At 57.4% G+C, this 27,412-nt stretch overlaps 2 protein-coding genes across 2 annotated transcripts in view; one reads left to right on the forward strand and one right to left on the reverse strand.

Moving 5' to 3' along the window:
• Positions 1-19,704, reverse strand: part of CDIPT (CDP-diacylglycerol--inositol 3-phosphatidyltransferase) — a 33,855-nt gene extending 14,151 nt beyond the window's left edge. Inside the window, exons 1-4 of the mRNA XM_085518245.1 lie at positions 19,366-19,704; positions 14,416-14,550; positions 10,512-10,665; positions 3,112-3,193 (exon numbers count right to left, since the gene is read on the reverse strand). Of these exons, the coding sequence (XP_085374371.1) occupies positions 3,112-3,193; positions 10,512-10,665; positions 14,416-14,550; positions 19,366-19,414 (420 nt within the window). The 5' untranslated portion in view covers positions 19,415-19,704. The remainder of the gene's footprint in view (positions 1-3,111; positions 3,194-10,511; positions 10,666-14,415; positions 14,551-19,365) is intronic.
• Positions 19,705-23,082: 3,378 nt separating this feature from the next.
• Positions 23,083-27,412, forward strand: part of LOC107307868 (hydroxyproline dehydrogenase-like) — a 29,009-nt gene continuing 24,679 nt past the window's right edge. Inside the window, exon 1 of the mRNA XM_085518239.1 lies at positions 23,083-23,240. The gene's annotated coding sequence lies outside the window, so the exon portion shown is untranslated. The remainder of the gene's footprint in view (positions 23,241-27,412) is intronic.

Raw genomic sequence — 27,412 nt, forward strand, 5'->3', positions numbered from 1 at the left:
CTGCCCTTTCCAGCCCCATATCTGCCCTCTCCTGCCCCATAGCTGCCCCACACCCCCCCATGCCCCCCCCTCCAGCCCCATACCCCCCCCTCCAGCCCCATATCTGCCCTCTCCTGCCCCATAACTGCCCCCTAACCCCATATCCACCTTCTCCAGCCCCATAACTGCCCCCCCACCCCATATCTGCCCTCTCCTGCCCCATAGCTGCCCCACATCCCCCCCTTCCCCCCTCTCCTGCCCCATAGCTGCCCCACACCCTCCCATCCCCCCCCTCCTGCCCCCTTTTCTGCCCCATAACTGCCCCCTAACCCCATATCTGCCCTCTCCAACCCCATATCTGCCCCCCCACCCCATATCTGCCCTCTCCTGCCCCATATCTGCCCCCTGCCCCATATCTGCCCCCCCAGCCCCATATCTGCCCTTTCCAGCCCCATATCTGCCCTCTCCTGCCCCATAGCTGCCCCACACCCCCCCATGCCCCCCCTCCAGCCCCATATCTGCCCTCTCCTGCCCCATATCTGCCCCCCTCACCCCATAGCTGCCCTCCCCAGCCCCATAGCTGCCCCCTAACCCCATATCTGCCCCCTCCAGCCCCATATCTGCCCTCCCCAGCCCCATAGCTGCCCCCTAACCCCATATCTGCCCTCTCCTGCCCCATATCTGCCCTACCCTGCCCCATAACCATTTCTCCTGACCCATATCTTCCCTCTCCAGCCCCATACCTGCCCTCCCCAGCCCCACATTTGCCCCCCATCCCCAGCCCCACATGTACCTCACCTACCCCATAGCTGCCCTCTCCTGCCCCATAACTGACCCACCCTGCCCCATATCTGCCCCCTAACTCCATATCTGCCCTTTCCTAGCCCTATATCTACCCCCCACCCCATATCTGCCCTCCCCAGCCCCATATCTGCCCTCTCCAGCCCCATATCTGCCCCATAGCTGCCCCATATCTGCCCTTTCCAGCCCCATAACTGCCCTACCCAGCCCCATAACCATTTCTTCTGCCCCATAACTGCCCCCTAACCCCATATCTGCCCTCTCCTGCCCCATAGCTGCCCCACACCCCCCCACACCCCCCCTCCAGCCCCATATCTGCCCTTTCCAGCCCCATATCTGCCCTCTCCTGCCCCATATCTGCCCCCTAACCCCATATCTGCCCTCCCTAGCCCCATAGCTGCCCCATAGCTGCCCTATATCTGCCCTTTCCAGCCCCATAACTGCCCTACCCAGCCCCATAACCATTTCTTCTGCCCCATAATTGCCCCCTAACCCCATATCTGCCCTCCCCTGCCCCATAGCTGCCCCACGCCCCCCCATACCCCCCCTCCAGCCCCATATCTGCCCTGTCCTGCCCCATAGCTGCCCTACATCCCCCATCGCCCCTCTCCTGCCCCATAATTGCCCCACACCCTCCCATCCCCCCCCTCCTGCCCCCTTTTCTGCCCCATAACTGCCCCCTAACCCCATATCTGCCCTCTCCTGCCCCATATCAGGCCCCTAACTCCATACCTGCCCTCCCCAGCCCCATATCTACCCCCTAACCCCATATCTGCCCTCTCCTGCCCCATAGCTGCCCCACACCCCCCCATACCCCCCCCTCCAGCCCCATACCCCCCCCTCCAGCCCCATATCTTCCCTCTCCTGCCCCATATCTGACCCCTAACCCCATATCTGCCCCCTAACCCCATATCTGCCCTCTCCTGCCCCATATCTTCCCTCTCCTGCCCCATATCTGACCCCTAACCCCATATCTGCCCTCTCCTGCCCCATATCTGCCCCCTAACCCCATATCTGCTCTCTCCAGCCCCATATCTGCCCTCTCCTGCCCCATAACTGCTCCCTAACCCCATATCTGCCCTCTCCTGCCCCATAGCTGCCCCACACCCCCCCATACCCCCCCTCCAGCCCCATATCTGCCCTTTCCAGCCCCATAACTGCCCCCTAACCCCATATCTGCCCTCTCCTGCCCCATAGCTGCCCCACACCCCCCCACACCCCCCTCCAGCCCCATATCTGCCCTTTCCAGCCCCATATCTGCCCTCTCCTGCCCCATATCTGCCCCCTAACCCCATATCTGCCCTCTCCTGCCCCATATCTGCCCTCTCCTGCCCCATATCTGCCCCCTAACTCCATACCTGCCCTCCCCAGCCCCACATTTGCCCCCCATCCCCAGCCCCACATGTACCTCACCTACCCCATATCTGCCCTCTCCTGCCCCATAACTGACCCACCCTGCCCCATATCTGCCCCCTAACCCCATATCTGCCCTTTCCTGCCCCATATCTACCCCCCACCCCATATCTGCCCTCCCCAGCCCCATATCTGCCCCATATCTGCCCCATATCTGCCCCCCTCACCCCATATCTGCCCTCTCCTGCCCCATAACTGCCTCACCCCCCCATTCCCCCCCCTCCAGCCCCATATCTGTCCTCTCCTGCCCCATAGCTGCCCCCTAACCCCATATCCACCTTCTCCAGCCCCATAGCTGCCCTCCCCAGCCCCATAGCTGCCCCATAGCTGCCCCATATCTGCCCCCTAACCCCATATCTGCCCTCTCCAGCCCCATATCTGCCCTTTCCAGCCCCATATCTGCCCTCTCCTGCCCCATAACTGCCCCCTAACCCCATATCTGCCCTCTCCTGCCCCATATCTGCCCCCTAACCCCATATCTGCCCTCCCTAGCCCCATAGCTGCCCCATATCTGCCCTTTCCAGCCCCATATCTGCCCTCTCCTGCCCCATAACTGCCTCATCCCCCCATTCCCCCTCCTCCAGCCCCATATCTGCCCTCCCCAGCCCCATATCTGCCCTTTCCAGCCCCATATCTGCCCTCTCCTGCCCCATAGCTGCCCCACACCCCCCCATACCACCCCTCCAGCCCCATATCTGCCCTTTCCAGCCCCATATCTGCCCTACCCTGCCCCATATCTGCCCCCTAACCCCATATCTGCCCTCCCCTGCCCCATATCTGCCCCATATCTGCCCCCTAACCCCATATCTGCCCTCTCCTGCCCCATAGCTGCCCCACACCCCCCCATATCTCCCCTCCAGCCCCATATCTGCCCTTTCCTGCCCCATAGCTGCCCCATATCCCCAGCCCCACACGTACCCTGTTCCCATAGTAGAGCCGCAGCAGCCGGTTCCCCTCCTGCCCCACATTCTTATGGCTCTCGGCCCCTTCCAATACGGCCCTATAGGAACAAATAGGGGAGGGGGCGGAGCCTAATTAGAACCCCATAGAACCCCATAGTGCCCCATAGAACCCCATAGTGCCCCATAGAACCCCATAGTGCCCCATAGAGCCCCATAGAACCCCATAGTGCCCCATAGAACCCCATAGTGCCCCATAGAGCCCCATAGAACCCCATAGTGCCCCATAGAACCCCATAGAAACCTATTGAGCCCCATAGAACCCCATTGTGCCCCATAGAGCTCCATAGAACCCCATTGTGCCCCATTGAGCCCCATAGAACCCCACAGTGCCCCATAGAGCCCCATAGAACCCTATTGTGCCCCATAGAGCTCCACAGAACTCCATTGTGCCCCATAGAGCCCCATAGAACCTCATAGTGCCCCATAGAACCCCATTGTGCCCCATAGAGCTCCATAGAACCCCATAGTGCCCCACAGAACTCCACAGAGCCCCATAGAACCCTATTGTGCCCCATAGAGCCCCATAGAACCCCATAGAGCTCCATAGAACCCCATAGTGCCCCATAGGGTTCCATAGAAACCTATTGTACCCCATAGAGCCCCATAGAACCCCATTGTGCCCCATAGAGCCCATAGTGTCCCATAGAACCCCACTGTGCCCCATAGAGCTCCATAGAACCCCATTGTGCCCCATTGAGCCCCATAGAACCCCACAGTGCCCCACAGAGCCCCATAGAACCCCATAGTGCCTCATAGAACCCCATAGAACACAATTGTGCCCCATAGAGCCCCATAGAACCCCATAGAGCTCCATAGAACCCCATAGAACCCTACTGTACCCCATAGAGCCCCATAGAACCCCATTGTGCCCCATAGAGCCCATAGTGTCCCATAGAACCCCACTGTGCCCCATAGAGCTCCATAGAACCCCATTGTGCCCCATTGAGCCCCATAGAACCCCACAGTGCCCCATAGAGCCCCATAGAACCCTATTGTGCCCCATAGAGCCCCATAGAACCCCATTGTGCCCCATAGAGCCCATAGTGCCCCATAGAGCCCCATAGAGCCCCATAGAACCCCACTGTGCCCCATAAAGCCCCATAGAACCCTATTGTGCCCCATAGAACCCCATAGAACCCTATTGTGCCCCATAGAGCCCCATAGAGATCCATAGTGCCCCACAGAGCCCCATAGAACCCCATAGTGCCCCACAGAACCCCACAGAGCCCCATAGAACCCTACTGTGCCCCATAGAGCCCCATAGAGCTCCATAGAACCCCATAGAGCCCCATAGAACCCTACTGTGCCCCATAGAGCCCCATAGAAACCCATAGTGCCCCATAGAACCCCATTGTGCCCCATAGAGCTCCATAGAACCCCACTGTGCCCCATAGAACCCTACTGTGCCCCATAGAACACCATAGAACTCCATTGTGCCCCATAGAGCCCCATAGAGCTCCATAGAACCCCATAGTGCCCCACAGAACCCCACAGAGCACCATAGAACCCTCATAGAGCCCCACAGACCCCACAGAGCCCCATAGAGACCCCATAGAGATCCCATAGACCCCATAGAGACCCCATAGAACCCCATAGAGCCCCATATATACCCCATAGAGCCTCAATACAACCCCATAGACCCCCATAGTGCCCCATAGAGCTCCATAAAACCCCATAGTGCACCACAGAGCCCCGTAGAACCCCATAGTGCCCCATAGAGCCCCACAGAACCCCATAGAGCTCCATAGAACCCCATAGAACCCTATTGTACCCCATAGAGCCCCATAGAACCCCATTGTGCCCCATTGAGCCCCATAGAACCCCACAGTGCCCCAAAGAGCCCCATAGAACCCTATTGTGCCCCATAGAACCCCATAGAACCCTATTGTGCCCCATAGAGCCCCATAGAGCTCCATAGAACCCCATAGTGCCCCATAGAACCCCATTGTGCCCCACAGAGCCCCATAGAGCTCCATAGAACCCCATAGTGCCCCACAGAACCCCACAGAGCCCCATAGAACCCTATTGTGCCCCACAGTGCCCCATAGAGCCCCACAGAGCTCCATAGTGCCCCATAGAGCCCCATAGAGCTCCATAGAACCCCATAGTGCCCCAATAGAACAACATAGTGCCCCATAGAACCCTATTGTGCCCCATAGAACCCCATAGAGCCCCACTGGGTCCTATATAACCCCATTGTGCCCCATAGAACCCCATAGAGCCCCATTGAGTCCTATTGTACCCCATAGTGTGCCCCATAGTGCCCCATAGAACCCCATAGAGCTCCATTGGGTCCCACTCATGCCCATTAAGCCCCGCCCACTCCACTAGCCCCGCCCCCATAGCTTAGCCCCGCCCACTTCTGCCAATCCAGCCAATGAGAAGCCACTCATTTGAATACCACAACCTCCATTGTGTCCCATTAAGCACCGCCCCCTCCTTTAGCCCCGCCCACCACCATTAAGCTCCGCCCACATCTACCCAGGCAGCCAATGGCTGCTCCCTCATTTGAATGCCCCGCCCACTCAATTAGCCCCACCCCCGTTGCTAAGCTCCGCCCACTTGACCATGAACAGCCAATGACTGCTCCCTCATTTGCATGCCCCGCCCACTCCATTGTGTCCCATTAAGCTCCGCCCACTCGACTAGCCCCGCCCACCACCATTAAGCTCCGCCCACATCTACCCAGGCAGCCAATGGCTGCTCCCTCATTTGAATGCCCCGCCCACTCCATTAGCCCCGCCCCCGTTGCTAAGCTCCGCCCACTTGACCATAAACAGCCAATGGCTGCTCCCTCATTTGCATGCCCCGCCCACTCCATTGTGTCCCATTAATTCCCGCCCACTCCATTAAGCCCCGCCCCTCCTTTAGCCCCGCCCACCATCACTAAGCTCCGCCCACATCTACCGAGGCAGCCAATGGCTGCTCCCTCATTTGAATTCCCCGCCCACCCCATTAAGCCCCGCCCACTCTATTAGCCCAGCCCCCGTAGCTTAGCCCCGCCCACTTCTGGCTACCCAGCCAATGGCTGCTCCCTCATTTGAATGCCCCGCCCACTCCATGCTCCATTAAGCCCCGCCCACTCCACTAGCCCCTCTCACCCATTGTCCCCCATCCAATCAGCTCCAACCCCACCCCTAAGCCCCGCCCACATATTCAAATGAAGCCAGAGCCCATCCCTAAGCCCCTCCTACTCCTCTAAGCCCCTCCCACTCCTCTCCCCTCAGCCAATCAGCTCCTCCCTCATCACTAAGCCCCGCCCACATATTCAAATGAACCCAGAGCTCATCCCTAAGCCCCTCCCACCCATTGTCCCCCATCCAATCAGCTCCAACCCCACCCCTAAGCCCCGCTCACATATTGAAATTACCCCACAGAGCCCCATAGAGCTCCATAGAACCCCATAGAGACCCCATAGAGACCCCATAGAGACCCATAGAGCCCCACAGAGACCCCATAGACCCCATAGAGACCCCATAGAGCCCCATAGACCCCATAGACCCCACAGAGACCCCATAGAACCCAATAGAGACCCCATAGACCCCACAGAGGCCCCATAGAGACCCATAGAGACCCCATAGAGCCCCACAGAGACCCCATAGACCCCATAGAGACCCCATAGAACCCCATAGTGCCTCATAGAACCCCATAGAACACAATTGTGCCCCATAGAGACCCATAGAAACCCACAGTGCCCCATAGAGCCCCATAGAACCCCATTGTGCCCCATAGAGCCCATAGTGTCCCATAGAACCCCACTGTGCCCCATAGAGCTCCATAGAACCCCATTGTGCCCCATTGAGCCCCATAGAACCCCACAGTGCCCCATAGAGCCCCATAGAACCCTATTGTGCCCCATAGAGCCCCATAGAACCCCACTGTGCCCCATAGAGCCCCATAGAACTCCATAGTGCCCCATAGAACCCCATTGTGCTCCACAGAACCCCACAGAGCCCCATAGAACCCTATTGTGCCCCATAGAGCCCCATAGAGCTCCATAGAACCCCATAGTGCCCCACAGAACCCCACAGAGCCCCATAGAACCCTATTGTGCCCGATAGAGCCCCAGATAACCCCATAGTGCCCCATTGAGCCCCATAGAACCCCATAGTGCCCCATAGAGCTCCATAGAACCCCATAGTGCCCCATAGAACCCTATTGTGCCCCATAGAGCCCCATAGAACCCCATTGTGCCCCATTGAGCCCCATAGAACCCCACAGTGCCCCATAGAGCCCCATAGAACCCTATTGTGCCCCATAGGGCTCCATAGAACTCCATTGTGCCCCATAGAGCCCCATAGAACCCTACTGTGCCCCATAGGGCTCCATAGAACTCCATTGTGCCCCATAGAGCCCCATAGAACCCTACTGTGCCCCATAGAACTCCATAGAACTCCATTGTGCCCCATAGAGCCCCATAGAACACCATAGTGCCCCATAGAGCCCCATAGAACTCCATAGTGCCCCATAGAACCCCATTGTGCCCCACAGAGCCCCATAGAGCTCCATAGAACCCCATAGTGCCCCACAGAACCCCACAGAGCCCCATAGAACCCTATTGTGCCCGATAGAGCCCCAGATAACCCCATAGTGCCCCATTGAGCCCCATAGAACCCCATAGTGCCCCATAGAGCTCCATAGAACCCCATAGTGCCCCATAGAACCCTATTGTGCCCCATAGAACCCCATAGAGCTCCATTGGGTCCAACTCATGCCCATTAAGCCCCGCCCACTCCACTAGCCCCGCCCCCATAGCTTAGCCCCGCCCACTTCTGCCAATCCAGCCAATGAGAAGCCTCTCATTTGAATACCCCAGCCTCCATTGTGTCCCATTAAGCACCGCCCCCTCCTTTAGCCCCGCCCACCACCATTAAGCTCCGCCCACATCTACCCAGGCAGCCAATGGCTGCTCCCTCATTTGAATGCCCCGCCCACTCCATTAGCCCCGCCCCCTTCACTAAGCCCCGCCCACTTGACCATGAACAGCCAATGGCTGCTCCCTCATTTGCATGCCCCGTCCACTCCATTGTGTCCCATTAAGCTCCGCCCACTCCACTAGCTCCGCCCACCACCATTAAGCTCCGCCCACATCTACCCAGAGAGCCAATGGCCGCTCCCTCATTTGCATGCCCCGCCCACTCCATTAGCCCCGCCCCCGTTGCTAAGCCCTGCCCACTTGACCATGAACAGCCAATGGCTGCTCCCTCATTTGCATGCCCCGCCCACTCCATTGTGTCCCATTAAGATCCGCCCACTCCACTAGCCCCGCCCACCACCATTAAGCTCCGCCCACATCTACCCAGGCAGCCAATGGCTGCTCCCTCATTTGAATGCCCCACCCACTCAAATAGCCCCGCCCCCTTCACTAAGCTCCGCCCACTTGATCATAAACAGCCAGTGGCTGCTCCCTCATTTGCATGCCCCGCCCACTCAATTAGCCCCGCCCACCATCACTAAGCTCCGCCCACATCTACCCAGGCAGCCAATAGCTGCTCCCTCATTTGAATGCCCCGCCCACTCATGCCTATCCCTAAGCCCCTCCCACCCATTGTTCTCCATCCAATCAGCTCCCAGGTCTCCTAAGCCCCTCCCACCCATTGTCCCCCATCCAATCAGCTCCAACCCCACCCCTAAGCCTCGCCCACATATTCAAATGAAGCCAGAGCCCATTCCTAAGCCCCTCCCACTCTCCACCCATCAGCCAATCAGCTGCTCCCTGTCCCCTAAGCCCCTCCCCCCATTGTCCCCCATCCAATCAGCTTCTCCCTTTGCCCCTAAGCCCCGCCCACATATTCAAATGAAGCCAGAGCCCCTCCCTAAGCCCCGCCCCCCATTGTCTCTCATCCAATCAGCTCCCCCCTGCCCTCCCAGCCATCCAATCAGCTCCTCCCTTTCCCCCTAAGCCCCGCCCACGTATTCAAATGAACCCAGAGCTCATCCCTAAGCCCCTCCCACCCATTGTTCCCCATCCAATCAGCTCCCAGGTCTCCTAAGCCCCTCCCACCCATTGTCCCCCATCCAATCAGCTCCAACCCCACCCCTAAGCCCCGCCCAGATATTCAAATTACCCCACAGAGCCCCATAGAGCTCCATAGAACCCCATAGAGCCCCATAGAGACACCATAGAGCCCCATAGAGACCCATAGAGACCCCATAGAGCCCCACAGAGACCCCATAGAGACCCCATAGAGCCCCACAGAGACCCCATAGACCCCATAGAGACCCCATAGAGCCTCATAGAGACTGCATAGAACCCCATAGAGCCCCATAGAGCCCCATAGAGACCCCATAGAGCCTCATAGAGACCCCATAGAACCCCATAGAGCCCCATAGAGACCCCATAAACCCAATAGAGACCCCATAGAGACCCATAGAGCCCCATAGAACCCCATTGTGCCCCATAGAGACCCCATAGACCCCATAGTGCCCGATAGAGCCCCAGAGAGACACATAGAGGCCCACAGGGACACATTGAGAACCATAGAGACCCATAGGGATGCATAGGGACCCATAGAAACCCCATAGAGCCCCATAGACCCCCATAGAGACCCCATAGAACCCCATAGAGCCCCATAGAGACACATAGAGACCCATAGATCCCCATAGAACCCCATAGAGACCCATAGAGCCCATAGAGCCCCATAGAGACCCATAGATCCACCCCTAAGCCCCGCCCACATATTCAAATGAACCCAGAGCCCATCCCTAAGCCCCTCCCACCCCCTACCCCTCATCCAATCATCTCCCCCCTGCCCTCCCAGCTGTCCAATCAGCTTCTCCCTTTGCCCCTAAGCCCCTCCCACATATTCAAATGACCACCTCCTTCCAGCTCATCCCTAAGCCCCTCCCACTCCCCGCCCCTCAGCCAATCAGCTGCTCCCAGGTCCCCTAAGCCCCTCCCACTCCCCACCCATCAGCCAATCAGCTCCTCCCTGGTTCCCTAAGCCCCTCCCCCCATTGTCCCCCAGCCAATCAGCTGCTCCCAGGTCCCCTAAGCCCCTCCCACTCATTGTCCCCCATCCAATCATCTCCCCCCCTGCCCTCTCAGCCATCCAATCAGCTCCTCCCTTTGCCCCTAAGCCCCGCCCACATATTCAAATGAAGCCAGAGCCCATCCCTAAGCCCCTCCCACCCATTGTCCCCCATCCAATCAGCTCTCAGGTCCCCTAAGCCCCTCCCCCCATTGTCCCCCATCCAATCAGCTTCTCCCTTTGCCCCTAAGCCCCGCCCACATATTCAAATAAAGCAAGAGGCCCTCCCTAAGCCCCGCCCCCCATTGTCCCCTCATCCAATCATCTCCCCCCGCCCTCCCAGCCATCCAATCAGCTCCTCCCTTTCCCCCCAAGCCCCGCCCACGTGTGCATGTGCAGCCAATGGCTGGCGACGTCGAGGCAGAGGCTGAGCTGTAGGACGGGGGCGGCCATTGGATACAACAGCGCCAGGTTGAGCTGCAGGCACAGCAACGAGCAGCGGTCAGTCAGCATGTCCAACATGGCGCCCACACGGGAGCCTAGGGGTCAAAGGGTAAAGGTCAAGGGTCATGAGGTCATGGGGTCACAAGGTCATGGGGTCATGGGGTCACACACAGGGTCATGGGGTCACAAGGTCACGAGGTCATGGGGTCAATGGGGTCCATCAGCATGTCCAACATGGCGCCCAACCGGGAGCCTAAGGGGAAAGGTCAAAGGTCAAGAGAAGGTCAAAGGTCATGAGGTCATGGGGTCACAAACGGGGTCGTTGGGGTCAAAGGTCATGAGGGCCTGGGGTCATGGGGTCACAAGGTCATGGGGTTATGGGGTTGTGGGGTCAATGGGGTTGTAGGGTCAGTCAGCATGTCCAACATGGCGCCCAGCCGGGACCCTAAAGGGCAGAGGTCAAGGGAAGGTCAAAGGTTATGGGGTCACGAGGTCATGAGGTCAAAGGTCGTAGGGTCAATGGGGTTGGGGGGTCATAGGTTAACATCAGCATGTCCAACATGGCGCCCAACCGGGAGCCTAGGGGGCAGAGGTCAAAGGAAGGTCAAAGGTCATGGGGTCATGAGGTCAAAGGTTGTGGGGTCATGGGGTCACAAAGGTCACTAGGGCCTGGGGTCATGGGGTTGTGGGGTCAAAGGTTGTGGGGTCAATGGGGTTGCGGGGTCTGTCAGCATGTCCAACATGGCGCCCACACGGGAGCCTAGGGGGTAAAGGTCAACCTGGGGTCAGAGGTTATGGGGTCATGGGGTCGTGGGGTCAAAGGTTGTGGGGTCACGGGGTCATGGGGACACAAGGGCATGGGGTCAATGGGGTCTGTCAGCATGTCCAACATGGCGCCCAACTGGGAGCCTAGGGGGTAAAGGGCAAAGGTCAAGGGTCATGAGGTCAAAGGTTGTGGGGTCATGGGGTCATGGGGTCATGGGGTTGTGGGGTCAATGGGGTTGTGGGGTCCGGCAGCATGTCCAACATGGCGCCCACACGGGAGCCTAAAGGGCAAAGGGCAACCTGGGGTCAAGGGTCATGAGGTCAAAGGTTGTGGGGTCACTAGGGCCTGGGGTTATGGGGTTGTGGGGTCAAAGGGGAGTCATGGGGTCAGTCAGCATGTCCAACATGGCGCCCACACGGGAGCCTAGGGGTCAAAGGGCAACCTGGGGTCAAGGGTCATGAGGTCATGAGGTCAAAGGTTATGGGGTCAAAGGTTGTGGGGTCGTGGGGTCATGGGGTCACAAGGTCACGGGGTCATGGGGTCAAAGGGGAGTCATGGGGTCAGTCAGCATGTCCAACATGGCGCCCAACCGGGAGCCTAGGGGTCAGAGAGCAATGTGAGGTCAAGGGTCATGAGGTCATGAGGTCAAAGGTTGTGGGGTCGTGGGGTCATGGGGACACAAGGTCATGGGGTCATGGGGCCAATGGGGTCTGTCAGCATGTCCAACATGGCGCCCAACCGGGAGCCTAGGGGTCAAAGGGTAAAGTTCAAGGGTCATGAGGTCATGAGGTCAAAGGTTGTGGGGTCATGGGGTCACAAGGTCATGGGGTTGTGGGGTCATGGGGTCAATGGGGTTGGTCAGCATGTCCAACATGGCGCCCACACGGGAGCCTAGGGGTCAAAGGGCAATGTGAGGTCAAGGGTCATGAGGTCATGAGGTCAAAGGTTGGGGGGTCATGGGGTCACGGGGTCACAAGGTCATGGGGTTATGGGGTTGTGGGGTCAATGGGGTTGTAGGGTCAGTCAGCATGACCAACATGGCGCCCAACCGGGAGCCTAGGGGTCAGAGAGCAAAGGTCAAGGGGAGGTCAAAGGTCATAAGGTCATGGGGTCATGGGGTCATGGGGTTATGGGGTCGTGGGGTCAATGGGGTCTGTCAGCATGTCCAACATGGCGCCCAACCAGGAGCCTAGGGGTCAAAGGGCAATGTGGGGTCAAGGGTCATGAGGTCATGGGGTCACAAGGTTATGGGGTCATGGGGTTGTGGGGTCAATGGGGTCAAAGGGGAGTCATGGGGTCAGTCAGCATGTCCAACATGGCGCCCACACGGGAGCCTAAAGGGTAAAGGTCAACCTGGGGTCAAGGGTCATGAGGTCAAAGGTTGTGGGGTCACTAGGGCCTGGGGTTATGGGGTTGGGGGGTCAAAGGTTGTGGGGTCATGGGGTCATGGGGTCATTGGATGTGTGGGGTCGGTCAGCATGTCCAACATGGCGCCCAACCGGGAGCCTAGGGGTCAAAGGGCAATGTGGGGTCAAGGGGAGGTCAAAGGTTATGGGGTCATGGGGGTCATGGGGTCACTAGGGCCTGGGGTCATGGGGTTGTGGGGTCTGTCAGCATGTCCAACATGGCGCCCACACGGGAGCCTAGGGGGGTAAAGGTCAAGGGAAGGTCAAGGGTCATGGGGGTCGTGGGGTCAAAGGTTGTGAGGTCATGGGGTCATGGGGTCAAAGGGGAGTCATGGGGTCTGTCAGCATGTCCAACATGGCGCCCAACGGGGAGCCTAGGGGGCAGAGGTCAAGGGAAGGTCAAAGGTCATGGGGTCATGAGGTCATGAGGTCAAAGGTGGTGGGGTCGTGGGGTCATGGGGTCACAAGGTCATGGGTTTATGGGGTTGTGGGGTCTGTCAGCATGTCCAACATGGCGCCCAGCCGGGAGCCTAGGGGGTCAAAGGGCAATGTGGGGTCAGAGGTCAAGGAAGGTCAAAGGTTATGGGGTCATGGGGTGAAAGGTTGTGGGGTCACGGGGTCATGGGGACACAAGGTCATGGGGTCATGGGGCCAATGGGGTCTGTCAGCATGTCCAACATGGCGCCCACACGGGAGCCTAGGGGGCAGAGGTCAACCTGGGGTGAAAGGTTATGGGGTCATGGGGTCGTGGGGTCAAGGGTCACAAGGGTCTGGGGTCATGGAGTTGTCCAACATGGCACCCAGATGGGAGCCTAGGGGTTAAAGGTCAAAGGGAGGTCAAGGGTCATGGGGGTCGTGGGGTCAAAGGTTGCGGGGTCAATGGGGGTCATGGGGTCAATGGGGTATGTCAGCATGTCCAACATGGCGCCCACACAGGAGCCTAGGGGTAAAGGTCAACCTGGGGTCAAGGGTCATGAGGTCAAAGGTTGTGGGGTCACTAGGGCCTGGGGTTATGGGGTTGGGGGGTCAAAGGTTGTGGGGTCAATGGGGTTCGAGGGCCTGGGGTCGTGGGGTCAGTCAGCATGTCCAACATGGCGCCCACATGGGAGCCTAAAGGGCAAAGGTCAAGGGTCATGAGGTCAAAGGTTGTGGGGTCATGGGGGTCGTGGGGTCACAACCTGAAGTCTCCCCGAACAGGAAGTGCCCCATAACAGGAAGTGCCCCCCAAACCGGAAATGCCTCCCCATAACCAAAAGCCCCGCCCACCGGAAGTGCCCCCAAACCGGAAGTGCCCCCATACCCGGAAGTCCCGCCCACCGGAAGTGCCCCCAAACAGGAAGTCCCACCCACCGGAAGTGCCCCCAAACCGGAAGTGGCCCCATACCCGGAAGTCCTACCCACCGGAAGTGGCCCCATACCCGGAAGTGCCCCCAAACCGGAAGTCCCACCCACCGGAAGTGCCCCCAAACCGGAAGCCCCGCCCACCGGAAGTGCCCCCAAACCGGAAGTCCTACCCACCAGAAGTGGCCCCATACCCGGAAGTGCCCCCAAACAGGAAGTCCCACCCACCGGAAGTGCCCCCAAACCGAAAGCCCCGCCCACCGGAAGTGCCCCCAAACCGGAAGTCCTACCCACCGGAAGTGGCCCCATACCCGGAAGTCCCGCCCACTTACCTTGATTGAGCCACCGTGCAGCCAATCCATCCACGGCGTCCAGGGCAGCGCTGAGCCCATAACAGAGAGCAGCAGGAACAGGGGAGTGGGGCATCAATAGGAACGACACGGCCGACAGCACAACGCGGATATAGCCTGATATATGGGGCAGACCCATAGATCAGGACCCATAGAGACCCATAGGGACACATAGGGACCCCATAGAGACCCATAGGGATGAACAGACCCCATAGAGACCCATAGAGACCCCATAGGGACCCATAGGGACCCATAGGGACACATAGGGACCCATAGAGACCCATAGGGATGAATAGACCCCATAGAGACCCCATTGGGACCCCATAGAGACCCATAGGGACCCATACAGACCATATAGGGACCCATACAAACCCCATAGGGACCCATAGGGACCCACTGAGACCTATAGACCCCATAGGGACCCATAGGGACACACAGAGACCCATAGGGACACATAGAGACCCACTGAGACCTATAGACCCCATAGGGACCCATAGAGACCCATAGGGACACATAGAGACCCATAGGGACACATAGGGACCCATAGGGACACATAGGGACACATAGGGACCAAATAGAGACCCCATAGAGAACCATAGGGACCCATAGGGACCCATAGGAACCCCTAGACCCCATAGAGACCCATAGGGACCTATAGAACTCCATAGACTGCCCCATAGAGACCCATAGGGACATATATGGACACATAGAGATACATAGAGACCAACTGGGACACATAGAGACCCCATAGGGACACATAGGGACACATAGGGACCCATAGAGACCCCATAGAGTGCCCCTTAGAGCACCATAGGGTCCTCATAGGCCCCACAGAATCCCATACTGCCCCATAGAGGCTCATAGAGACCCATTGTGCCCTATAGGACCCAATAGAGCCCCATAGAGACCCATAGAACCCCATAAAGAAACATAGAGACCCATAGAGACACATAGAGACCCATAGAGATCCATAGGGACCCCATAGAGACCCATTGACCCCATTGGGACCCATTGGGACCCATAGAGACCCATAGAGACACATAGAACCCTATAGTGCCCCATAGTGCCCCATAGGGACCCATAGAGACCCCATTGGGACCCCATAGGGACCCATAGGGACCATATAGGGACCCATAGAACCCTATTGTGCCCCATAGAGACACATAGGGACCCCATAGGGACACATTGGGACCCCATAGGGACCCATAGAGACCCATAGACCCCATTGAACCCCACAGAGACCCACTGAGACCTATAGACACCATAGAGATCCATAGGGACCCATAGAGACCCATAGGGACCCATAGGGACCCATAGAGCCCCATAGAGCCCCATAGAGACCCCATTGGGACCCCATAGGGACCCATAGGGACACATAGGGATCCATAGGGACACATAGGGACCCCATAGAGACCCCACTGGGACCCCATAGGGACACATAGGGACCCATAGAGACCCATAGGGATGAACAGACCCCATAGAGACCCATAGAGACCCCATAGGGACCCATAGGGACCCATAGGGACACATAGGGACCCATAGAGACCCATAGGGATGAATAGACCCCATAGAGACCCCATTGGGACCCCATAGAGACCCATAGGGACCCATACAGACCATATAGGGACCCATACAAACCCCATAGGGACCCATAGGGACCCACTGAGACCTATAGACCCCATAGGGACCCATAGGGACACACAGAGACCCATAGGGACACATAGAGACCCACTGAGACCTATAGACCCCATAGGGACCCATAGAGACCCATAGGGACCCATAGAGACCCATAGGGACACATAGAGACCCATAGGGACACATAGGGACCCATAGGGACACATAGGGACACATAGAGACCCATAGAGACACATAGGGACCCATAGAGACCCATAGGGACCCATAGAGATACATAGGGACCCATAGAGACCACATAGGGACCCATAGAGACCACATTGGGACCCATAGGGATACATAGGGACACACAGACCCCATTCAGACCCATAGAGACCCAATAGAGACCCCACTGGGACACCATAGAGACCCCATAGAGACCCATAGGGACACATAGAGACCCATAGGGACCCATAGGGACCCATTGGGACCCATAGGGATACATAGGGACACATAGAACCCCATAGAGACCCATAGGGACCCATAGAGACACATAGAGACCCCATAGAGCCCCATTGTGCCCCATAGAACCCCATAGAGACACATAGAGACCCATAGAGCCCCATAGAGCCCATAGGTGCCCATGGCGGCGCTGAGCCCATAGCACACAGCAGCGGGGATGGGGGAGTGGGGCATCAATAGGAATGACAGCGACGACAGCACAACCCGAATGTAGCCTGATATATGGGGCAGACCCATAGATCAGGACCCATAGAACCCCATTGGGTCCTATAGAGCCCCATAGAACCCTATTTTGCCCCATAGAGACACATAGGGACACATAGGGACCCATAGGGACACATAGAGACACATAGAACCCCATAGAGACCCATAGGGACACATAGGGACCCTATAGAGACCCCATAGAGACCCATAGAGACCCATAGGGACCCATAGGGACCCACTGAGACCTATAGACCCCATAGGGACCCATAGGGACACATAGAGACACATAGAGACCCCACAGGAACCCATAGAGACACATAGAGACCCATAGAGACACATAGGGACCCATAGAGACCCATAGGGACACATAGAGACCCCATAGAGACCAAAGAAACCCATAGAGACCCATAGGGACCCATAGAGACCCATAGGGACACATAGGGACCCATAGAGACCCATAGAGACCTATAGGGACACATAGGGATCCATAGGGACCCATAGGGACACATAGGGACACATAGAGACCCCATAGGCCCCACAGACCCCATAGAGACACATAGAGACACATAGGGACCCATAGGGACACATAGGGACACATAGGGACCCATAGAGACCCATAGGGACCCATAGGGACCCATAGGGACCCACTGAGACCTATAGACCCCATAGGGACCCATAGGGACACATAGGGTCACATAGAAACACATAGGGACTCATAGGGACACATAGGGACCCATAGAGACCCATAGAGACCCATAGGGACCCATAGGGACACATAGGGACCCATAGAGACCCATAGAGACCCATAGAGACCCATAGAGACCCATAGAGACCCATAGGGACCCACAGAGACACATAGAGACCTATAGGGACCCATAGGTGCCCATGGCGGCGCTGAGCCCATAACACACAGCAGCGGGAACAGGGGAGTGGGGCATCAATAGGAACGACACGGCTGACAGCACAACGCGGATGTAGCCTGATATATGGGGACACATAGGGACACATGGAGACCCATAGGGACACATAGGGATGAATAGACCCCATAGAGACTCATTGACCCCATTGGGACTATTGGGACCCCATAGAGACACATACAGACCCCACAGGAACCCATAGAGACCCATAGAGACCCCATAGGGACACATTGGGACCCCATAGGACCGCATTGACCCCATTGGGACCCATAGAGACACATAGACCCCATTCAGAACCATTCCAACCTATTGAGACCCATAGACTCCATAGAGACCCACTGAGACCCATGGAGACCCATAGGGACCCATAGAGACCCATAGGGACCCCATAGAGACCCATAGGGACCAATAGGGACCCATAGGGACACATAGAGACACATAGAACCCCATAGAGCCCCATACAGCTCCATAGACCCCATAGAGTGCCCCATAGAGACACATAGAGATCCATACAGAACCATAGGGACCCATAGGGAACCATAGAGACACATAGGGACCCCATAGAGACACATAGAGACCCCATAGAGACACATAGACACCCCATAGAGACCCATAGGGACCCATAGAGACACATAGGGACCCATAGAGACCCATAGAGAACACATAGAGACCCATAGGGACCCATAGGGACCCACTGAGACCTATAGACCCCATAGGGACCCATAGGGACACATAGGGACACACAGGGACCCTATAGGGACACATAAAGACCCATAGAGACACATAGAGACCCATAGGGACCCATAGGGACCAATAGGGACACATAGGGACCCATAGAGACCCATAGGGATGAATAGACCCCATAGAGACCCATAGAGAACCCATAGAGAACCCATAGAGACCCATAGGGACCCCATAGAGACCCATTGAGACCCCATAAAGATCCATACAGACCCCATAGGAACCCCATAGAGACACATAGGAACCCATAGGGACGCATAGGGACGCATAGGGACACATAGGGACACATAGGGACACATAGAGACCCCATAGGGACACATAGGGACCCCATAGAGACCCATAGAACCCCATAGAGCCCCATAGAGACCCCACAGAGCCCCATAGAACCCCATAGAGCCCCACAGAACCCCATAGAGTCCCATAGAGCCCCATAGAACCCTATAGAGCCCCACAGAACCCCATAGAGCTCCATAGAGACCCATAGAGCCCCATAGTCCCCCACAGGGCCCCATAGAGCCCCATAGAACACCATAGAGCCCCATAGAGCCCCATAGTACTCCATAGAGCCCCATAGAACCCTATAGAGCCCCATAGAGCCCCATAGAGCCCCATAGACACCCATAGACACCCATAGAGCCATACAGACACCCATAGAACCCCATAGAGCTCCATAGAGCCCCATAGAGACCCATAGAACCCCATAGTGTCCCATAGAACCCCATAGAGCCCCATAGAGCCCCATAGAGACCCATAGACACGCCATAGAGACCCCACAGAGCCCCATAGAGCCCCATAGAGCCCCATAGAACCCCATAGAGCCCCATAGAGACCCATAGAGACGCCATAGAACCCCATAGAGCCCCATAGAGCCCCATTACATCTTATTAATAACTTTGCCCCCAAAATCTCGCGATTTCAGCCCAAATCCCGCACTCACCGATGACGTTGGGGACGAAGAGGAACACATTGGGATCCCTCGACGCCATTTTGGTCCTTAAAAAACCCCCAAAATCCCCCGATTTTAACCCAAAAATCAGCCCCCCCCCCCCCCCCTTTATTAAAGCTCAACCGGCAGATTCGTGACGCGGCCCCTTTAAGAGCGAGAACCGGAAGTGGGACGATACTTCCGCTTTAAGAGCCGGAACCGGAAGTGGGAGACACTGCCGCTTTAAGGGCAATAAACCGGATGTGGGACGATACTTCCGCGTCACGTGGGGATGAGAAGCCCCGCCCCTTCCGGTCTCAATAGAACCCTATGGGAGCCCGTTATCTATGGGGCACAATAGGATCCTATGGGGCCCATATATATCTATGGGGCTGCCCCACATCTATGGGGCTGCCCCACATCTATGGGTCCAGACCCACATCTATGGGGCACAATAGGACCCTATGGACCCACATCTATGGGGCTGCCCCACATCTATGGGGCACAATAGGACCCTATGGGCCCCATATATATGGGGCTGCCCCACACTTATGGGTCCAGACCCACATCTATGGGGCTGCCCCACATCTATGGGGCCCAATAGGACCCTATGAGTCCTGACCCACATCTATGGGTCCCAATAGGATCCTATGGGCCCCATATCTATGGGGCTGCCCCACATCTATGGGTCCAGACCCACATCTATGGGGCTGCCCCACATCTATGGGGCACAATATGATCCTATGGGTCCTGACCCACATCTATGGGGCACAATAGGACCCTATGGACCCCATATATATGGGGCTGCCCCACACTTATGGGTCCTGACCCACATCTATGGGGCTGCCCCACATCTATGGGGCACAATAGGATCCTATGGGTCCTGACCCACATCTATGGGGCTGCCCCACATCTATGGGGCACAATAGGATCCTATGGACCCCATATCTATGGGGCTGCCCCACACTTATGGGTCCTGACCCACATCTATGGGTCTGCCCCACATCTATGGGGCACAATAGGACCCTATGGGTCCTGACCCACACTTATGGGTCACAATAGGATCCTATGGGCCCCATATCTATGGGGCTGCCCCACATCTATGGGTCCTGACCCACATCTATGGGGCTGCCCCACATCTATGGGGCACAATAGGACCCCATGGGCCCCATATCTATGGGGCTGCCCCACACTTATGGGTCCTGACCCACATCTATGGGGCACAATAGGACCCTATGGACCCCATATATATGGGGCTGCCCCACACTTATGGGTTCTGACCCACATCTATGGGTCTGCCCCACATCTATGGGGCACAATAGGACCCTATGGGTCCTGACCCACACTTATGGGTCACAATAGGATCCTATGGGCCCCATATATATGGGGCTGCCCCACACTTATGGGTCCTGACCCACATCTATGGGGCTGCCCCACATCTATGGGGCACAATAGGATCCCATGGGCCCCATATCTATGGGGCTGCCCCACACTTATGGGTCCTGACCCACATCTATGGGCACAATAGGATCCTATGGGCCCCATATCTATGGGGCTGCCCCACACCCTGAGATCTATGGGGCACAGAGATGGATCCTGCCCCACACCTTGAGATCTATGGGGCACAGAGATGGATCCTGCCCCACACCTTGAGATCTATGGGGCACGGAGGGACTCTGCCCCGTCCCCACGTGATCTATGGGGCACGTTGTGGCCCCTGCCCCACACGAAGGGGGCGGTGCTGCCCGTTGATCCGTGTGGGGCGCGTTAATGAGTGACCCCATAGGGGACATAAAGGGCTGCCCCACAGCTCGGCCCCACAACTCTGCCCCATTGATCCTCCCTATAGCTCTGCCCCATTGATCCTCCCTATAGCTCTGCCCCATAGCTCTGCTCCATAGATCTTCCCTATAGATCTGCCCTATAGCTTTACCCTATAACTCTGCCCCATAGATCCTCCCTATAGCTCTGCCCCATAGATCCTCCCTATAGCTCTGCCCCATAGCTCTGCCCTACAGCTCTGCCCTATACCTCTGCCCCATAGATCCTCCCTATAGCTCTGCCCCATAGATCTTCCCTATAGATCTGCCCCATAGCTCTGCCCTATAGCTCTGCCCTATAGCTTTACCCTATAACTCTGCCCCATAGATCCTCCCTATTAGATCCTCCCTATTAGATCCTCCCTATAGCTCTGCCCCATAGATCCTCCCTATTAGATCCTCCCTATAGCTCTGCCCTATAGCTCTGCCCCATTGATCCTCCCTATAGCTCTGCCCCATAGCTCTGCCCCATAGATCTTCCCTATAGATCTGCCCCATAGCTCTGCCCTATAGCTCTGCCCTATAGCTTTACCCTATAACTCTGCCCCATAGATCCTCCCTATTAGATCCTCCCTATAGCTCTGCCCTATAGCTTTACCCCATAACTCTGCCCCATAGATCCTCCCTTTACCTCTGCCCCATAGCTCTGCCCTATAGGTCCTCCCTATACCTCTGCCCTATAGCTCTGCCCTATAGCTCTGCCCTATAACTCTGCCCCATAGATCTTCCCCATAGATCCTTCCTATAGCTCTGCCCTATAACTCTGCCCCATAGATCCTCCCTATATCTCTGCCCCATAGATCTTCCCTTTATCTCTGCCCTATAGCTCAGCCCCATAGCTCAGCCCCATAGCTCCCCATCACTCTGCCCCATAGCTCCACAATGCTGCGCTGCACCACGCGCCCCATAGCGGCCTTCTTATGGGGCCGAGCCCCACAGCGGCGCCCCATAACCCCCAGCCCCACATCCCAGACCCCCAAAGCCTCCAGCCCCACATCAATCCCCACCCCACCCCATAGCCCCACATCCAGCCCCACATCTCTGCCCCCTACCACATCCAGCCCCACATCTCAGCCCCCCATCACCTCCAGCCCCACATCCCCCAGCCCCACATCTCTGCCCCCCAAGCCCCATAGCCCCACATCCAGCCCCACATCCCCCAGCCCTACAACCTCCAGCCCCACATCTCAGCCCCCCCAGCCCCATAGCTCCACATCGAACCCCCTCCCGCCCCATAGCCCCCCATCCAGCCCCACATCCCCCAGCCCCACATCTCAGCCCCCCCAGCCCCATAGCCCCACATCCCTGTCCCCCCAGCCCCATAGCCCCACATCCCCCAGCCCCATAGACCCCAGCCCCACATCTCAGCCCCCCCAGCCCCATAGCTCCACATCGAACCCCCTCCTGCCCCATAGCCCCACATCCAGCCCCACATCCTCTAGCCCCACATCTCAGCCCCCCCAGCCCCATAGCCCCATAGACCCCAGCCCCACATCTCAGCCCCCCCAGCCCCATAGCCCCACATCCCTGTCCCCCCCACCCCATAGCCCCACATCCAGCCCCCCATCCAGCCCCACATCTCTGCCCCCCCAGCCCCATAGCCCCACATCAAACCCCCTCCCACCCCATAGCCCCACATCCAGCCCCACATCTCAGCCCCCCCAGCCCCATTCCAGCCCCATAGACCCCAGCCCCACATCTCAGCCCCCCCAGCCCCATAGCCCCATAGACCCCAGCCCCACATCTCAGCCCCCCCAGCCCCATAGCCCCACATCCCTGTCCCCCCCACCCCATAGCCCCACATCCAGCCCCCCATCCAGCCCCATAGACCCCAGCCCCACATCTCTGCCCCCCCAGCCCCATAGCCCCACATCAAACCCCCTCCCGCCCCATAGCCCCACATCCAGCCCCACATCCAGCCCCATAGACCCCAGCCCCACATCTCTGCCCCCCCTGGACCTGGCTCCCCACGGCGCGTTCTCTCACTGCAGCCCCATAGAATTGCTCAGGGCGGCCATTGTACTGAGACTGTGCAACGTGCCACTGCTGGTCCGACACAGCGAGAAGGTGAGACCCCATAGAGACCCCATAGAGACCCCATAGAGACCCCATAGAGACCCCATAGACACCCCATAGAGACCCCATAGAGACCCCACAGAGACCCCATAGCTGCCCCATAGAGACCCCATAGAGACCCCATAGAGACCCCATAGCTGCCCCATAGAGACCCCATAGAGACCCCATAGCTGCCCCATAGACACCCCATAGAGACCCCATAGCTGCCCCATAGAGACCCCATAGAGACCCCATAGCTGCCCCATAGAGACCCCATAGAGACCCCATAGCTGCCCCATAGAGACCCTATAACTGCCCCATAGCTGCCCCATAGAGACCCCATAGAGACCCCATAGAGACCCCATAGAGACCCCATAGCTGCCCCATAGAGACCCCATAGAGACCCCATAGAGACCCCATAGCTGCCCCATAGAGACCCCATAGAGACCCCATAGAGACCCCATAGAGACCCCATAGAGACCCCATAGAGACCCCATAGCTGCCCCATAGAGACCCCATAGAGACCCCATAGCTGCCCTATAGAGACCCCATAGAGACCCCATAGAGACCCCATAGAGACCCCATAGAGACCCCATAGCTGCCCCATAGAGACCCCATAGAGACCCCATAGAGACCCCATAGCTGCCCCATAGAGACCCCATAGAGACCCCATAGCTGCCCTATAGAGACCCCATAGAGACCCCATAGAGACCCCATAGCTGCCCCATAGAGACCCCATAGAGACCCCATAGAGACCCCATAGAGACCCCATAGCTGCCCCATAGCTGCCCCATAGAGACCCCATAGAGACCCCATAGCTGCCCCATAGAGACCCCATAGAGACCCCATAGAGACCCCATAGAGACCCCATAGCTGCCCCATAGAGACTCCATAGAGACCCCACAGAGACCCCATAGCTGCCCCATAGCTGCCCCATAGAGACCCCATAGAGACCCCATAGCTGCCCCATAGAGATCCCATAGCTGCCCCATAGCTGCCCCATAGCTGCCCCATAGAGACCCCATAGAGACCCCATAGCTGCCCCATAGCTGCCCCATAGAGACCCCATAGAGACCCCATAGCTGCCCCATAGAGACCCCATAGCTGCCCCATAGCTGCCCTATAGATACCCCATAGGTACCTTATAACTGCTCCATAGCTGCCCCATAGAGACCCCATAGAGACCCTATAGCTGCCCCTTAGAGACCCTATAACTGCCCCATAGGGACCCCATAGAGACCCCATAGCTGCCCCATAGAGACCCCATAGAGACCCCATAGAGACCCCATAGCTGCCCCATAGAGACCCCATAGAGACCCCATAGAGACCCCATAGAGACCCCATAGCTGCCCGATAGAGACCCCATAGAGACCCCATAGCTGCCCCATAGATAACATATAGCTGCCCCATAGCTGCCCCATAGAGACCCTATAACTGTCCCATAGCTGCCCCATAGGGTTCCATTGAGATCCATTGAGACCCATAGGGACCCCATAGCTGCCCCATAGAGACCCCATAGATAACCCATAGAGACCCCATAACTGCCCCATAGCTGCCCTATAGAGACCCCATAACTGCCCCATAGAGACCCTATAGCTGCCCCATAGAGACCCCATAGATACCCTATAACTGCCCCATAGAGACCCCATAGCTGCCCCATAGAGACCCCATAGAGACCCTATAACTGCCCCATAGAGACCCCATAGCTGCCCCATAGAGACCCCATAGAGACCCTATAACTGCCCCATAGAGACTCTATAACTGCCCCATAGCTGCCCCATAGATACTCCATAGCTGCCCCATAGGGTTCCATTGAGATCCATTGAGACCCATAGGGACCCCATAGAGACCCCATAGCTGCCCCATAGCCGCCCCATAGCTGCCCCATAGCTGCCCTATAGATACCGTATAGCTGCCCCATAGAGACCCCATAGATACCCCATAGCCGCCCCATAGCTGCCCCATAGCTGCCCTATAGATACCGTATAGCTGCCCCATAGAGACCCCTTAGATACCCTATAACTGCCCCATAGCTGCCCCATAGAGACCCCATAGAGACCCCATAGCTGCCCCATAGAGACCCCATAGCTGCCCCATGGGGTCTCTATGGGTTGCTATGGGGCCAATGTGTCTCTATGGGTTCCTATGGGGTCTCTATGCCTCCCCATGGGGTCTCTATGTGTCCCTATGGGTCCCTATGGGTCTCTATAGGTCCCTATATATCTCTATGGGTCTCAATGTGTCTCTATGGGGTCCCTATTGGTCTCTATGGGTTGCAGAGTGTCTCTATAGGTCCCTATGTGTCTCTATGGGGTCTCTATGGGGTCCCTATGGGTCTCTATAGGTCTCTATGGGGTCTCTGTGGGTCCCAATGGGACCCTATGGGGTTCCTATGCGTCTCTATGGGTCTCTATGGGGTCTCAATGGTTCTCTATGGGTCCCTATGCGTCCCTATGGGTCTCTATGGGTCTCAATGGGTCTCTGTGTCTCCCTATGGGTCTTCATGTGTCCCAAAGGGTCTCTATGCGTCCCTATGGGTCCCTATGGGTCTCAATGTGTCTCTATGGGGTCCCTATTGGTCTCTATGGGTTGCAAAGTGTCTCTATGGGGTCCCTATGGGTCTCTATGGGTCCCTATGGGTCTCTATGGGTCCCTATGGGTCCCAATGGGTCTCCATGGGTCCCTATGGGTCTCTATGGGTCTCTATGGGTCCCTATGGGTCTCTATGTGTCCCTATGGGTCCCTATGGGGTCTCTATGGGTCCCTATGGGTCTCTATGGGTCTCTATGGGGTTCCTATGGGTCTCTATGGGTTGCTATGGTGTCTCTATGGATCTCAGTGTGTCTCTATAGGGTCTCAATGGGTCTCAATGGGTCCTTATGGGTCCTTATGGGGTCTCTATGGGTCCCTATGGGTCTCTATGGGTCCCTATGGGGTCTCTATGGGTCCCTTTAGCCCCTCCCCCTCTAGCTTAGCCCCGCCCCCTCAGTCTTTAACCTCGCCCCCATTCCCCACAGATGCTGTCAATCAATCACCCATAGCCCCGCCCCTTCACTCTCTAACCCCGCCCCCATTCCCCATAGCAGTTGTCAATCACCCTTAGCCCCGCCCCCTTCTCCACAGCTGCTGTCAATCACCCTTAGCCCCGCCCCCTCGGTATCTAACCCTGCCCCTTTCCCTGTAGCAGCTGTCAATCACACTTCGCCCCGCCCCCTCTCTTCCTAAGCCCCGCCCCCTCGGTCTCTAACCCCGCCCCATTCACCACAGCTGCTGTCAATCAACCACCCTTAGCCCCGCCCCTTCACACTCTAACCCCGCCCCCATTCCCCATAGCAGTTGTCAATCACCCTTAGCCCCGCCCCCTTCCCCACAGCTGCTGTCAATCACCCTTAGCCCCGCCCCCTTGGTATCTAACCCCGCCCCTTTCCCCGTAGCAGCTGTCAATCACACTTCACCCCGCCCCATCTCTTCCTAAGCCCCGCCCCCTCGGTCTCTAACCCCGCCCCCATTCGCCGCAGCTGCTGTCAATCAATCACCCATAGCCCCGCCCCTTCACTCTCTAACCCCGCCCCCATTCACCGCAGCTGCTGTCAATCACCCGCCGTGCTCTGGGGCGCCCCCTATGGGTCCCAAAGGGTATCAGTGTGTCCCTATGGGGACCCTGTGGGTCCCTATGGGTCCCTATGGGTCTCTATGGGGTCTCTATGGGTCCCTATGGGTCCCTATGGGTCTCTATGGGTCTCTATGGGTCCCTATGCTTCTCTATGGTTCTCTATGGGTCTCTATGGGTTCCAATGGGTCTCTATGGGTCCCTATGGGTCCCAATGGGGTCTCTACGTGTCCCTATGGGGTCTCTATAGGTCGCTATGGGTCTCTATGGTTCTCTATGGGTTCCAATGGGTCCCTATGTGTCTCTATGGGTCCCTATGGGTCCCTATGGGTCTCTACGTGTCCCTATGGGGTCTCTATAGGTCGCTATGGGTCTCTATGGTTCTCTATGGGTTCCAATGGGTCTCTATGGGTCCCTATGGGGTCTCTATGGGTCCCTATGGGTCTCAATGTGTCTCTATGGGGTCTTAGCCCCGCCCCCTTCACTCTCTAATCCCGCCCCCATTCCCCGTTGCAGCTGTCAATCACCATTAGCCCCGCCCCCTCCGTCTCTAACCCCGCCCCTATTCCCCGTT

Source organism: Coturnix japonica, chromosome 17 (assembly GCF_054131305.1).
Source record: "Coturnix japonica strain WE chromosome 17, WE-NBRP24, whole genome shotgun sequence".
Taxonomy (NCBI): Eukaryota; Metazoa; Chordata; class Aves; order Galliformes; family Phasianidae; genus Coturnix; species Coturnix japonica.